Source organism: Felis catus, chromosome A1, assembly GCF_018350175.1.
Source record: "Felis catus isolate Fca126 chromosome A1, F.catus_Fca126_mat1.0, whole genome shotgun sequence".
NCBI classification, from domain to species: domain Eukaryota; kingdom Metazoa; phylum Chordata; class Mammalia; order Carnivora; family Felidae; genus Felis; species Felis catus.
In genome coordinates, this window is record NC_058368.1 from 170,223,496 (window position 1) to 170,238,575 (window position 15,080).

General features: G+C 35.1%; 1 protein-coding gene across 11 annotated transcripts in view; it reads right to left on the reverse strand.

The window, feature by feature from the left end:
• TMEM232 (transmembrane protein 232) overlaps positions 1–15,080 on the reverse strand; it is a 211,178-nt gene that overhangs the window by 166,248 nt on the left and 29,850 nt on the right. For 10 of the 11 annotated variants that reach the window (XM_045034585.1, XM_023258921.2, XM_045034582.1 and 7 more), the window contains 4 exons: positions 11,442–11,553; positions 9,998–10,103; positions 7,527–7,684; positions 3,304–3,403 (listed from right to left, as the gene is read on the reverse strand). In XM_045034585.1, the coding sequence (XP_044890520.1) occupies positions 3,304–3,403; positions 7,527–7,684; positions 9,998–10,103; positions 11,442–11,553 (476 nt within the window). The remainder of the gene's footprint in view (positions 1–3,303; positions 3,404–7,526; positions 7,685–9,997; positions 10,104–11,441; positions 11,554–15,080) is intronic. The other variant, XM_045034594.1, reaches the window with a different exon arrangement.

Sequence of the window (15,080 nt, forward strand, 5' to 3'; positions counted from 1 at the left end):
AAGTGGCACTCTAGCCAGGAATTCTTGCTCTGCTAGTCTACAATCTTACCTTGGTTTTATGCCCTGTCCAAATTGGTAGTAGTGGTGCATACTGGTCACTCTCCAAAGCACTTCCACCATTACCTTCTATTCCCTCCTCCATGACTTTTTCCACAAATATCCCCTTTCTTGTATCTCGAGTCTCTTAATCTCTTACCCTACAACACACTAGTCTTTTCCACTTTTGACTTTTTTTTTTTAAATTCAATCCACTTTAACTAAAAAGTTTATTTAAAATTTTAAAAAAGAAAACCAAAGCAGGGGGCATCACAATCCCGGACTTCAAGCTATACCACAAAGCTGTAATCGTCAAGACAGTATGGGACTGGCATAAGAACAGACACTCAGGTCAATGGAACAGAATAGAGAACCCAGAAATGGACCCACAAACGTATGGCCAACTAATCTTTGACAAAGCAGGAAAGAATATCCAATGGAATAAAGACAGCAAATGGTGCTGGGAAAACTGGACAGCGACATGCAGAAGAATGAACCTGGACCACTTTCTTACACCATGCACACAAACTCAAAATGGATGAAAGACCTAAATGTAAGACAGGAAGCCATCAAAATCCTCAAGGAGAAAGCAGGCAAAAACCTCTTTGATCTTGCCCGCAGCAATTTCTTATTCAACACGTCTCCAGAGGCAAGGGAAACAAAAGCAAAACTCAACTACTGGGACCTCATCAAAATAAAGAGCTTCTGCACTGCGAAGGAAACAATCAGCAAAACTAAAAGGCAACCGACAGAATGGGAGAAGATATTTGCAAATGACATATCAGATAAAGTGTCAGTATCCAAAATCTATAAAGAACTGCTCAGACTCAACACCCAAAAAACAAATAATCCAGTGAAGAAATGGGCAAAAGACATGAGTAGACACTTCTCCAAAGAAGACATCCAGATGGCCAACCGACACGAGAAAAAATGCTCAACATCACTCATCATCAGGGAAATACAAATCAAAACCACAATGAGATACCAACTTACACTTGTACAACTTACAAAAATCATATGACTTCACTCATATGAGGACTTTAAGAGACAAAACAGATGAACATAAGGGAAGGGAAACAAAAATAATATAAAAACAGGGAGGGGGACAAAACATAAGAGACTCATAAATATGGAGAACAAACTTAGGGTTGCTGGAGGGGTGATGGGCTAAATGGGTAAGGGGCATTAAGGAATCTACTCCTGAAATCATTGTTTCACTATATGCTAACTAATTTGAATGTAAATTTTAAAAAATAAAGTTAAATTATAAAATAAAAAAAAATTTTTTTAAGTTTTTTGAAAAGATAAATTGATAAGACTCACCAAGGGAAAAAAAAAGAGGACTCAAATAAGTAAAATCAGAACTAAAAGTAGATGCTACTATAGAAATGCAAAGGATCCTAAGAGATTACTATGAACAATTACATACCAGCAAGTTAGATAAGGTAGGAGAAATGGATAAATTCCTACAACCATATAACTTACCAAGATTGAATCAAGATGAAAGAGAAAATATAAACAAAGTGATTATTGACAAGGAAACTGAATCAGTAATCAAAAACCTCCCAACAAAGACCAGACAGCTTCACTGATGAATTCTATCAAATATTTAAAAAGAATACAAATCCTTCTCAAACTCTTCCAAAACATATGGAAGAGAAAGGAACTCTTCTAAACTCATTTTACAAGGCCAACATTACCCTACCAAAATCAGACAAGGATGCCACAAGAAAAGAAAATGACAGGCCAATATCCATGATGAACATATATCCACAAATCCTCAAAAAAAATATTAGCAAATGAAATTCATCAATATATTAAAAGGATCACACACCATGATCGAGTGGGATTTATTCCAGAGATACAAAGATGGTACAACATCCTCAGATCAGTCAATGTGATACACCAGGGTAACAAAATGAAGGCTAAAAATCATATGATCATCTCAATAAATGCAGAAAAATCATTGGACGAAATTCAACATCTATTTATGATTTTTAGAACTCTCAACAAAGCCAGTATAGAGGGAATGAAACTCAACATAATAAAGGCCACATATGACAAGGCCACAGTTAACATCATATTTATAAAAGGCATCCAAATTGGAAAGGAAGAAGTGAAACTGTCTTTTGACCTTGTTTTTTCATCCAAACTATTGACATATTTCTCTTTCTTTTATAGCTAACTTTTTGTAATAGTTCACTATCTCTGTCTCATGCTTAAACTTTCCCTTCACTCTTTATTTACCTGCAATCTGAATTTTGCTTCCACCTCTCCACTGGGAAAGCTCCCAAGATCAACAGTGACTTTATGCTTACAGAAAGCCATCAACTTTCAGACCTCCTACCATTTAATACTTCAATAGCTCTTCATAATGTTGATCTTCTTGAACCTCCCCTCTTTGGATTTCTATGTCATCACTCCCTCTTATTTCCCTTCATTAACATATGTCACCCCAATAATTTATTAAATGTTTATGTTCCCCAAGCCTATTCCTAGAATTAATTTCCCACTACCACCACCTCCCACCCCCCAGGTTATTTCAGCCTTGTTAACATGGATGACTGTCAAATCATGTACGTTAATATCCAAGAAATAAGTGAATTCCAGACTTCGTTTATTTCCCTTGTTCCAAGTCTATATTTCCAACTGCTCACTGGGTATATACACCTGAGTGACCTTTAAAACTCAATATGTCCAGTGTTTCTCCAAATGTTTTTAAGTTTAGAATACCATTATCTTGACTCTACTTGTCAATATGTAAAATTTAAGATTCCTCCTGAATTCCTCATTTTCCCTTATATACAGTCTAGATCCAATTGATCACCCAATCCACTGTCTTTTTTTCCTAAACATTTTCCAAAACAATTTTACTCTATTTCATTCCCATTTTCAAAGTTCATAATCTTTAACATCTCCTGCCCAACTAATGTCATAGCTAACTGATGTCCTGTATCCACTCTCTCTTTACTCCAGTTCAGCATCTACATTGCCACCAATGTTACCTTACTAAAATATAAAATTAACTTTCTTGAAATCTGGAAAGGTAGACATGATTACAGATGAGGAAACTGAGTCACAGACAAGGTCATGTATTTAAGTAGGAAAGTTAAAACCCATGCAATCTGGCCCAGAAGCTGTGTTCTGCAAAACTGTACCTATTATCTTTCATGAAAATACAGCTTATGTTCTTTATAGTGATAGTCTGAGCTTCTCAAACTATAACATAAAACATTTATTAAGTGTAGAAAATAAAAGATAGTCTACCGTATAAATATGGTTGAAGCCTAAGTAAATGTTGTTTAAAAGTTCCTAGGTGACCATGCAGGAAATATATAAAAAGTCGTAAAAAGACCAAATAGCCAATCTGTCAAAAGAAAAAGAAAAAAGTATTTTTGTGCTGCATCAATAAATGTGTAAAAACTATGAGGAAAATAAACCATTTTATTGTTACATTTGCTTTGATGAAACAATTTCAGACTCACTTGAGATTATGTGCTTTTGAAATAACTTTAAGACATTTATATCAAGATTGAAAGACTGGTTCAGCCAAAAACCTTTTATAAATCGTCTCTATATTATATATAATGACCAGTACCGACTGCTATTCTGTTCTATGTCCTATAGAACAGTATTTTTCAAATCACAAGTCATGCCCCTTAACTGAATCATGAAATCAACTGAGAGGGGATTTTTAAACAAAATAGAAGAGAAGAGAAAATATCATAGTACATTGCACAGTTCAGTATATAAATCAGTGAGTATTACGTGTGTGCTGGGTTGCAATGCAGAAGATATTGCTTCCCATGAGTCTCAGCCAAAACAGTTTTAAACACATTTCTTTAGATAATTTTGAGAAATGTTCTGCTGGTGCATACTATGCTACACTAAGATCCCAATTCCCCTATGAAGAAAAAGTCATTGCTGAATAAACACTGCCCTCTACCTCCATCAAGTTTCCTGTAGAGCAAGTTTGTTTGACATTGAATATGGAAAATGGAATATCTGCAAAAGTATATGATATGCAAGTTTTCACAGAAAATGAGAGAAAACCCCCACAAACGATAGAAATAAATGGAACACAAATTCCTTAACTGCTAAATCAAAAGATTTGGGGGAAAAAAAAACCAAATAAAACAGTATCACTGTCAAGATATAGATAGTCCAAATCAAATCCTCTTAGTAGTGATGCAGGCTAGTGTCAGATCCACATGTAAAAAAATAATAATAAAATAAAAAGGATGAATCTACCCAGTGACAGTGATTCAACCAAGACAATTTAACAAATAAGTGGCAACACTGGGTTTTGAACCCAAGACTATGTGTTGCACCAAAAGTCATGAACTTTCTGTTACAGCTGTGATTTCCAAATACTTTTATCACAAAATTCTATTGATAAAATAAATTCTGAGAATGCACCATCAGTATTTATATATGTATCTATAAATTATGAACATGCACCATCTATAGACTTAAAAAAATAAAAAGAAAATGTGTATAAAGCATACCCAAGGAATCTCTTCATATAGACCACTTTGATATAGTACTGTACTTCTGTAAGAGATTGAAGTTAGATGGGAAGTCTAAAAATCATTTAAAAGAATATTGCAGCATTCTAAGTGGGAGTATTAAAATCAAAATACCTATTGTTATAGACGTTGAATGAAAAAAATAATAAGAAGGGGAATAATTTGCAAGGAATTAGAGATGGATATTGAAAGGAAAATTAATGTTCAAAAATTTCATGTCGGAGAAAATCGAAAAATTCATGAAAAACAGATCAGTTTGAATAATCACTGTATTATACCCCAATTTGGTTATGAGTTTCACCTGACCCTGGGCTATCCCTAGTAATAACTATGCTTGGCAAAATGACTTGAAAAGCTTTCATCTATAATATTATAAAAGGGTAAATTTTTATTTAAAAATATGCCTTTCTTTACATCTAGAATATTCTGGGACCTTCTGTGCATCTTTCCTCATGTCTCATTTGTGTACATATTCTTTCTGTAGCTTGACAGCTTGAACTTTGCCTCCTAGGCTGAATCTCTCTGCTTGTCATTTTTCTCATTCCTAGCCCTCCCATCTTTCCTTCCTTTATTCTTTATTCCCCTTCTTTCCTTCTCTTTCCATCACTTCTTCTCTTCATTACTCTGATTCTGTTATCTAACTACAAAATAGAAATACTGAATAATATTTATTATGTGTTATATTTTAATAGTTGGTTATGTGTTCCATGTTTTTTATAGAAGGTTGAAGAACACTTTATATTTATGTCTAAACTATATTAAACTATTGTTCCTTATATGTTATTCTCCACACTTCAGTGGTAGACTTTGATACTTCAGATGATTCTACACACATAGATGAATAACAAGGAAAGAATGCACACAAAATCTGAAAGTAAATAATATTATGGTATCAAATATTTCTGGTACTTCCCAACACTGGGCCAAATATTACTGAACAACAAAATGGTGCATATGAAGGTGGGTGATGCTTTCCTGGCAATACCTTTCAGTATAGCATACTTTCAAAGAGAAGAGATCAAAAGAGAGGTTTCCAACTGACTGTCAGATATATAATGAAAATTCTACAAAGGGAGAGGAGTATATCTGAAATGGCTTCTTGCCTGAAATCAAAGGTATTTATAGAGCATGCTTATTTCCACTATCTCATTTATATTATCTAGAAGAATAAGGAGTAAGCTTTAAAATTAGCAAATCTGAGAGGCAAGGTAAATGTATAGCATTATGACTGACAGTCCAATGGACTCTGGGGTTCGAAACCTTCTCTGCTGAGACCTTGAATAATTCACTTGGACTCTCTATGCCACAGTCTGTAAAATAATGGCTAACAATAGCATCTATCTTTTAAAATTGTTTTAAAGATTAAATAAGTTAATATGTCTAATACATCTGAAGTGCTGATCATTGTTCAAGTTCTGTGCAAGTGTTCACAGCTGCTTTATGAACCTGTGCAAATTGTCTAAACTGTCAGATGAGAAGATATAGGAATCTTTTTAAAATTAAATGACATAGTATATATAAATTATAAGCAATTTGTACAATGGCTAAAACTTTATTTTATAGTCATTTATTGCTAGCAGAAATATAAAAGGCAACGAATGGAATATGTCCCTAAAGGGGATGAGAAGAAAAAGAAAAGCCAGACTTGCTCTATGTTTCTCCTTCCATTCTTTTTCCATTATAAAATATGTACAGACGTAGATATCTTTTTAAATCTCTTCAATAATTACATAATTTTTTCTATATCTCCATAATGGACAGTTTTGGGAACAGAGGAAAAAGAAAGAAGATAAAGTCATCATAATCTTACCACCCAAAGACAGCCATTGGTAAAATCTTGTCTCTCTTCTCCCAGCCCTTCTATGCAAAGCTTTGATTCTTTGCACATCCAAGTTCTATTATGTGTTCTCTGAATCTCGCCTGGTCTCTTTAAGTCTTTTGCCCCCAAACATGCCTGAGAGGATCTAGGCTTGATTTCTAAGGACTGAAACATCATATCTTCCAAAAATGCCCTGGCTAATTCATTAATATTTTCATGGTTGATTTCTATAGTTCACAGTCAAAACTGAATAAGAAATTATTTTTGCAATAAATAATAATAATTTTTGCAAGTAACTCTTAAAATATCATATTTTAAGAGTATGTATTTATTAAGAATTTTTTCTCCCAGGAGCTCCAGGGTGGCTTAGTCAGTTAAGCGTCCGACTTCGGCTCAGGTCATGATCTCACAGCCAGTGAGTTCGAGCCCCACATCAGGTTCTGTGCTGACAGCTCAGAGCCTGGATCCTGCTTCAGATTCTGTGTCTGCCCCTCCCATGCTCATGTTCTGTCTCTCTCTGTCTCTCAATAATAAATAAAATTCAAAAATTAAAAAAAAGAATTTTTTCTCCTAGTTTTTCTTTATCTTCTTTGCAATAAAACTACCAGTTAAGCTAAGTGTTTTTGACTAATAATAAATTTTACAGCAGGCAACCAGCATCATCACAGGGAATAGACCCATATGACATCCAGGACCTTATGAAACATGAACCACATGAAGATAGTTTCCCATCTGATGGCTCTAAATGAATTCTCAAATGAATTCTCAGAATACTGAGAGAACAATTCACCTTCTCAAATTGGGCAACTATTTAAGATTGTCAACATTTTAAAATGGAAAGAGGTATTTAAAAATTCTTAAAATAGAAAGGAAAAATGCTATATATATTTAGACATAAATTAAACTTGATTTTAATTATTTTCTTACATAGTTGGTGAACTTATATGTCCTCAAACTATCTCCATTTGAATATCAAGTAATAATGTATTATCCACATTTAGAAAAGATTAAAATAAATTAACAAACAAAAGAATATTCCATAATGAAACCAAATGGCCTGTTTAGGTCCTAAAACAGGTGTCATGTGACCTCATGCAGTATGTGTAGCAATTAAAACACATTAAAAATATTTTAAAACATACCTTTGCCAGCTTTATTTCAATTGAATATAAGTATGCCTTTTGGAATGCATCACAACAGAGTCTATATAAAACTGATTCCGCAACAAAAAATAATGCAGGCAGATGATCATAATCAAAGGAAGCATGGTCCAGGGAAGCATAAAGCATATTTAAAGCTTCTGAAATATTAAAAGGTGGAAACATCATAATTCATAAGTAATGCTGTTTGCATGCTACAATTAAGTCTTACAATTAACTATTTGCTGTCACCAAAGCCAGATTGTGGTCTTAAAATATTTACAAATTCTTTGACACCCCTCCCATCAAGAGGTGAAGTCTACACCCCTTTCCCGTTTTCACCCCTTTTATTTCATTTATTGAACCTGAGTAGGTCTTGTGACTGCTTCAACCAATAGAATGCAGCAGAAGTGACACTGCATGATATTCAAACCGAGATCAGAAAAGGCAATACAGCTGCCACTCTGATCTCTTTCTCAAGATGCTAGCTTTTGAACCCTAAGCAGCCATGTAGGAAGTCTTAATTACTCAGAAGTCACTAAGCTAGAGAGACTACAGAGATAGAGATAGAAGAGAGACAGAGAAATGCCCAAGGAGCTCCAGCTGTTCCAGCCAACACAAAGTAGATCGCCAGGCCACACAAATAATGGTGGAGAAATGGGACAGAACTGGATAACAGAAGACAGTGCTAAAGATAAGTACTATAAAGAGTGAAAAACTAGAAAATCAAGGCAGAGGAAGTAAGACCCAGGGGAGATGAGTGAGGAAGAATATCAAGCTAAGGCCCCAGAGAAATTACACCTCAAATTATTACAAAGATTTTGAAGAGCTGTCATGTAAATATCTGAAAAGAACAGCAAATGCAGGGACTTGAGGAAGAAAAAGCCCTGACACATCCAAGGAATAAGAAGGAGAACAGTACAGCTAGAGCAGAATGAATAAGTAGGGAAGGCAGCCAGGAGCCAGATCATAACGAACCTTGTAGTTGGGGCTTATTTTAAGTGTAATCAAAAGGCACTAGAAATGATTTAAGCTTTGGAATGGTCACCGCTGCATGGAAAGTGGATGGACTATAGAATGAGGAGCGGACAAGAGACAAGACAGGTGTGGAGGGTTTTCAGTTGTGGAGCTGGTAAGACAAATTCATACTTAGGTTTTTTATTTGGAGTTCAATATCTTGATGAGTGAAAAAGCTTTTGACTGTGTGTAACAGGAAATATAAAGACGTGTCTTCAGAAAAAGTATGTTCATTATTTCCCAAGATCGTAGTTGGAAATACTGTAGGGCTGGCTCATCTAACTGCCCTGGGTGTGTATTTTTCTTTCACCTTCCAGTTTCTCTGTTATACATGCTGACTGTGATGACCACACAAGCTCCATGCATTATTTTCTTACCAACTCATTTAGAGAGGAATCAAAAGGTATAAGAAGGGAAGAAGTGCTTTCTCCCCAGGCATATTTTTTCAAAAGCAATTCAACAAAAAGTACTCCAAATAGACCTATTTTTTATATCTCTGGTCAGGACCAGGTCACGTGACCACTCCTAATCAGGTCATGTAATCACTTGGAAGCAAAAGAGAATGGCCATGATTAGTTTAGATCAACTATGACCTCCCCGGGATGCCCAGGCTGGGAAGCGCCAGTCTTCTGAATCACGTGACTGAAGGATACCTGAACAAAACAGGTTTAATGGACAAAGAAAAGCAAGCAGCTGCTGGTTGCTGATAAGCTAGGGTTGTTTACTTCAATATCATTTAAAAATTTAGTATAGGTCAGGCTGTGGATAGCACTGTGATGAAGTGCCATATAGGTAGGTTAAATACAAAATTGTTCTTACTCTTCCTGTTGCTTGAAAAGTCCCGGAGAGCACTACAAAACCCAATTTACATAGGAAAATACTCTCTGACCTCATATGGTTAACATTTTAAAACTCATTGTAAAAGGCATACACATAAAATTTAGGATAACGATAGGAGGAATTTTACCTCCTTAAAAATAGTGGTTTTTAATTTCTTTTTTAGATTGGTTGGAGGATGGTTTAAAAGGAGACATATAAATGAGAAGTGATAAATGAAAAGGTAATGAGTAAAATGGCTGTTTAAAATAAGCGAAAAACAAACAACCATTTGGCTAACGTCTTATGAGTAAGAACTATAAAAGTCCAAAACAAGTTTCTCTAAAGTATAGTGCCTATTGTAATTCTAAATCACTAAATGACATTTTATATTACTTTTTAATTAGCCAGAGCAAAAGTTTCTAAAACACTTTTGTAATTAAAATGTTGAACAAATTCATGAATTCAAAATTACAAAAGGAGCTTTCCTAATGAAACATTACCAGATATTTTGATACAGAAAGGCAAATTTTCCTTGGCTCCTGCATAGTTTTCCAATGTTAAAGTTCACAAATTATACCTTCTCTGCTAATCTAGAAAACACTTGAGGTAACTAAAAAGAGCTTAGTTAGAGCACATACCATCTTGGATTTCTCCTTTGCATTGAGCCAGATATATTACTTCCGTCCATGCAGTAGGAAGATGAACATGCTTCCCAGAGCCCAAGGTTTTGAGACCCAATTTTCTCTGTTATGGGAAAGCATGAAAAAAGGCAAACCAAAATGTACAGCTTCTTACAAATTTATGTGTTTATTTAATTATACTCTGAAGGTCACTCTAGGAGGCTATGCTCTACAACCAGAGATGTATAAAACTTTTTGTTTTGCTTTTCTTATTTTTATTTTTTGACATTTTCTGTAAATTGTTATTAATGTTAAAATGTAAGGAACGTTTGCTAATATTCTGAGTTATGTCATTAGTTATTTGCTAGAAATAATTCTTTTATTCTTTACTTTCTAAGGATTACTTCTATCTCATTTCCCCACCAAGAGAAAGCATCTCCGATTCTAGAAGGAAAAGTATATTGAACAAATGCAGTTCGACAGAAAGTAGTTTGAAGCCAGTTTGCTGGAAAACCCTGGCTACTTCACTGTGAATGGACTGAAATTAATGAACATGAGATATATACCAAGATGACCAGTCTTTTCTTAATGGTCCCACTCCTAGGACTGCCCTGGGGATCAGCTGGCCAATTGGAGAGAAGCTCACAGATGAATGTACCTGCTAGCACCTCTTGGCATGAAGTACATTATTTTTCTAATCAAATTTTTTCAAAATTTTAAAAAATATGAGCAACAGTGAACTGAAATACTGGGAAATAACAACCACCACGACAACAAAAAAGATGGCTTAATTTACGCTTCAATTTTGTGCAACTTTTATTGCGTGATTTTTTTTGTATTAAAGCAAAATCATAGGTATATTAGTTTCTTCCAAACAAACTGGATCTAATGTAAGAAAAGTAAAACAAAGACTTATTTCACTTCTTGTTCTGTTTTGATATGTGTTTAAAAATCTGGAAATTAATGGCACACTCTTAAAGAATCTCTTTTCTACAAGTTAGGTGAATAATTTGTTACACAGAAAGAATAGAGTATTCTGAATAGTTTGTTACACAGAAAGAATAGAGTATTCCGGGCATGTATAGTGAAGGTTTAGGAAATCTTCCTTTCTTCTTTGGGACACTTCATATCTCAGTCAACCTTTTTTTTAGAAAAAAGTGGAATTTTCATAATCAAAAATTTATTCTCCAGCCTTTCATACTTTTGTGGCGAGCCCTTGGTCAAGTGTCAACAGCTACATTTCCCTTTAACTTATGGATAATCTCCACCTAAAAATCCATTTGACATTGAATTATTTGGCTATAAGCTTTAACTTTATTTTGCATTAGTATCTTTAACTATGTTCACTTATAACTTTAAAAAAGTATTTCTTGTTTTTCCTTTCAGTATTTTGGAACATGTAACCACTCACCAACTAGAACAGAAAGTCCATATATTAAGTAATCAAAGAGTGTACTATTACCTTACATCTGAGGATATTTTTTCTAGCTAGGTCCAACAATTCTTCCTTCTCTTTTGGATTTTTTGTTTCGTTGGATCTCAAGATGAATTCTTTTGTGATTGAAAATGATGGCCTAAACCAAACAAATCAATAATTATAGCTAACAGTTCCAAATTTTAATTTGGGACTACCAGGGACTGGGTGTAACACTTTTCTTTTAAAAAAGTACTTTACCTTAATAAAAATGTTTCATACACACATATAGAAATCAGTGAAATAAAAAGAAAATATGTGTACAGACCTCCTAGACTGATCTAATCATGATCTTAGATTGAGAAACAGAATTCTCATAATGTCAAAGAATTTTGTAGTCTCTGAAAAAAAAAAAAGTTTCTGAAATGGTTGCCGGAAGTCTTGTTGGTATATGCCTTCTTCATCGGTAAAACTCAGCACAGCTCCAGTTATGTTGAAGACTAATTTATCTCTTCACATATATCAGTGTAGGTTCAATTTAAGCTAAACCTTTATTCCCTCCATGCAGGTAGAATGAGTCCAACTGTGGCTGCGGTAAAATGAGCGAGGGAGGAAAGATGTATGTGGTAAGGTCAGAGAGGTGACAAGTGGCCAGATTAACTCTGGATGAGATGGGAAGTTATTGCAGGGTTTTGATTAGAGGAGTGGCATGATTTAACTTAAGTTTTAATAGGATCATTCCAATGTCATATTGAGAGCTGGAGTGTGGAAAGGCGGGAGGTAGCCAGGGAGGAGGCACATGCATACTTAGGTGAGAGATAACAGTGGCTTAGATCAGATTAGAGCAATGTCGGTAAAGAGAAAAGTTTGGATGATGGGTATATTCTGACATTAGTTCCAGCAAGACTGCCTGAAGAATTAGAAATTAGGCATGAGAGAAAAAAAAGAATTCATGATTGAACTGAATAACTGGAAGGATGGAACTGCAATTTTCTGAGATGGGGAAAATTGCTGGAGAAGCAGGTTTGGGGTGAGGGCAGAGAATAAATTCAATACTGGACATATCGTGTTCGAGATGGCCATAGCCATCCAGGCGGGGACATGGAACAGGCAATCAGACATAGGAGTTTAAATTTCAGGTGAAAAGTTCAGGCGAGATACATCAATTTTGGAGTCATTACTGAGTCATTAAATACACATATGGTATTTAAGGTCTTGCCAATGAAAAGGACCCCCTGTGGGAGTGCATAGAGAATAGATGAGCATTTCAAAGAGAAGTGGGAAAAATAAGTTGAGGGTGTATGCAAAAGAATGAGGAGAGTGATTATAATGATATACCATAAGATTTAAGATGAGCATGGGATCAAAAGTGATATCAGAGGAATGATGAATAGCTGATAGAATCAATGAGTTATTTGTGTGACCAAATAACTGTTGGAGTCATGCCATTAGAAGGAGTGATCTGGAAGAAAAAAAAAACACATTTTTCAAGAACTACCATGTTCAAAATTTCGTGAAATAGTTGCTTTGTGGTCACAGCCCTTTTCAGGAGACAGACATATGTAAAAGTAAAGACAGTGCCTTATGATCACAGGATGAGGAGAGGTAATGGCATGGTGTCCTATAAGCCAGAACCAAATATAGATATTCCAGTGAAGAACAATTAATGAAATAACCAACTCTTTAACTGCCATCCTAAAATGTGCATGTATTCGGTCATTCATTCAGTAGGCATTTAGAGACCATCTCCTGTTAATCTTGGAAGTGGGGATACAACGATGGAATAAAAAGCCCTGCCTTCAAGGAGCTTACAGTAAAATAGAGGAAGAGTTCAGGTTTAGCACTCTGGTAGCATTGGCATTCTGAAATGAGTAACTACATTCTTGATTTTGTGTTCTCTATTTCACTCTCCACCTTGGAGACAATCTGCTTAGATAAATACAGTGAAGGTTGGCTGAAAACTCTTTCTCAATAGTCATCTAGGATGACATATCTTTGATCCACATGAAGACTCCAAAATAGCTTTAATCTTCACATGTGTACTAAGTGCTATGGGAATTTCAAGACCGTATCCCCTTTATGCAGTTAATTTTTTATAAATTTCATTAGAAATTATATTTTTTAAAATATGAACATAACAGTGCTTTTCACAACAAACCAAACATGAAGGGATGCATAAGAAAAAGTTAACACACTTAGACTCCCAACATTACTGCCTCCGGTCATACCCATCAGAAATAGCTAAGATCAATGGTTTAGTGCGTATCCTTGCATACCTTTCTCAATGTTCACAAACATAAACAGACCTATAAATAATTATATTTAAATAAATGGAACCATGTATATAGCACTGTAGCATTCTTTCTTCATTAAATTTATTAGACATGCCTCAAGTTCAAATGATGGTAATATGCAGTAATATGGATATACACAAATGCAACAATTCCTTTATTGATTGACATCTCCCATTACTTCCTGTATAATTTTGTCCACCCAAACTGATGCCATAATTTTATTTTTTTTTAATTTTTTTATATTTTTATTTGAGAGACAGAGAGAGACACAGCACAAGTGGGGGAGGGGCTGAGAGAGAAGGAGACACAGAATCTGAAGCAGGCTCCAGGCTCTGAGCTGTCAGCACAGAGCCCAACATGGGGCTCGAACTCACAAACCATGAGATCACGACCTAAGCCAAAGTCAGATGCTTAAGCGACTGAGCAACCCAGGTGCCCCTGATGCCATAATTTTAAAAAATCCTTGTACATGGCCTGATATTTAACAGGTACACACTATTCTAATTTATCTATCCCCATACTATATGTAAGTGATGAATCACTGGGTTCTATACTTGAAACCAACACTATATTGTATGTTAACAACTGAAATTTAAGTAAATAAATTTAAAAAAGAAAAGAGTAAATATAGGCATTTGAAAAGAAAATATGCTTTAGCTTCCCACACTCCAACTTCTTCCCACATTCTAATTTCTTCAAAGATAAATGTAATCTATTGTAAGTATATAAGTGCAGTCGTATGGAAAAGGAAGTAAATAAAGATCATTCTAATTTTACATATACAGAAAATATACTTGGCATGAATACCCTACCTAAACTATTTATGTTACCTGTGAATTCAGAATTATTTTAGCTGACAAGTGATTTGTTCAGTAAATCTTTAAGGGAAGTCTCCTACATACAAAGTATTTTGCTATATACAGTGAGGGCTAGAAGAGGAATCAGACTTGGCCTCAGAAAGTTTCCAATGTGGGAAAGAAGTGAGATGCAACAAAAAGATGTACTAAGAAAAATAAATAAATAAAGGAGGGGCACCTGGGTGGCTCAGTCGGTTAAGCATCCAACTTTGGCTCATGATCTCACAGTTCGTGAGTTTGAGCCCTGCATCAGGCTCTCTGCTGTCAGTGCAGAGACTGCTTCGGATCCTCTGTCCCCACCCCCCCCTTTGCCCCTCCCCGCTCGCATTCTCTCCCTCCCTCTCTCTCTCTCTCTCTCTCTTCCCCCCCTCTCAAAAACAAACATTAAAAAAAAAAAGGAAATGAAATCCTGTGAGAGTTTAGAAGTAGAAATAAATTCCTAGTCCTGTAATCTTGGTTTAATCACTTAATCTGTGTGAACTATCATTTTTCATCTGTGGAAATGAGGACAACATCTTGTAGAATTTTGAAAAGTA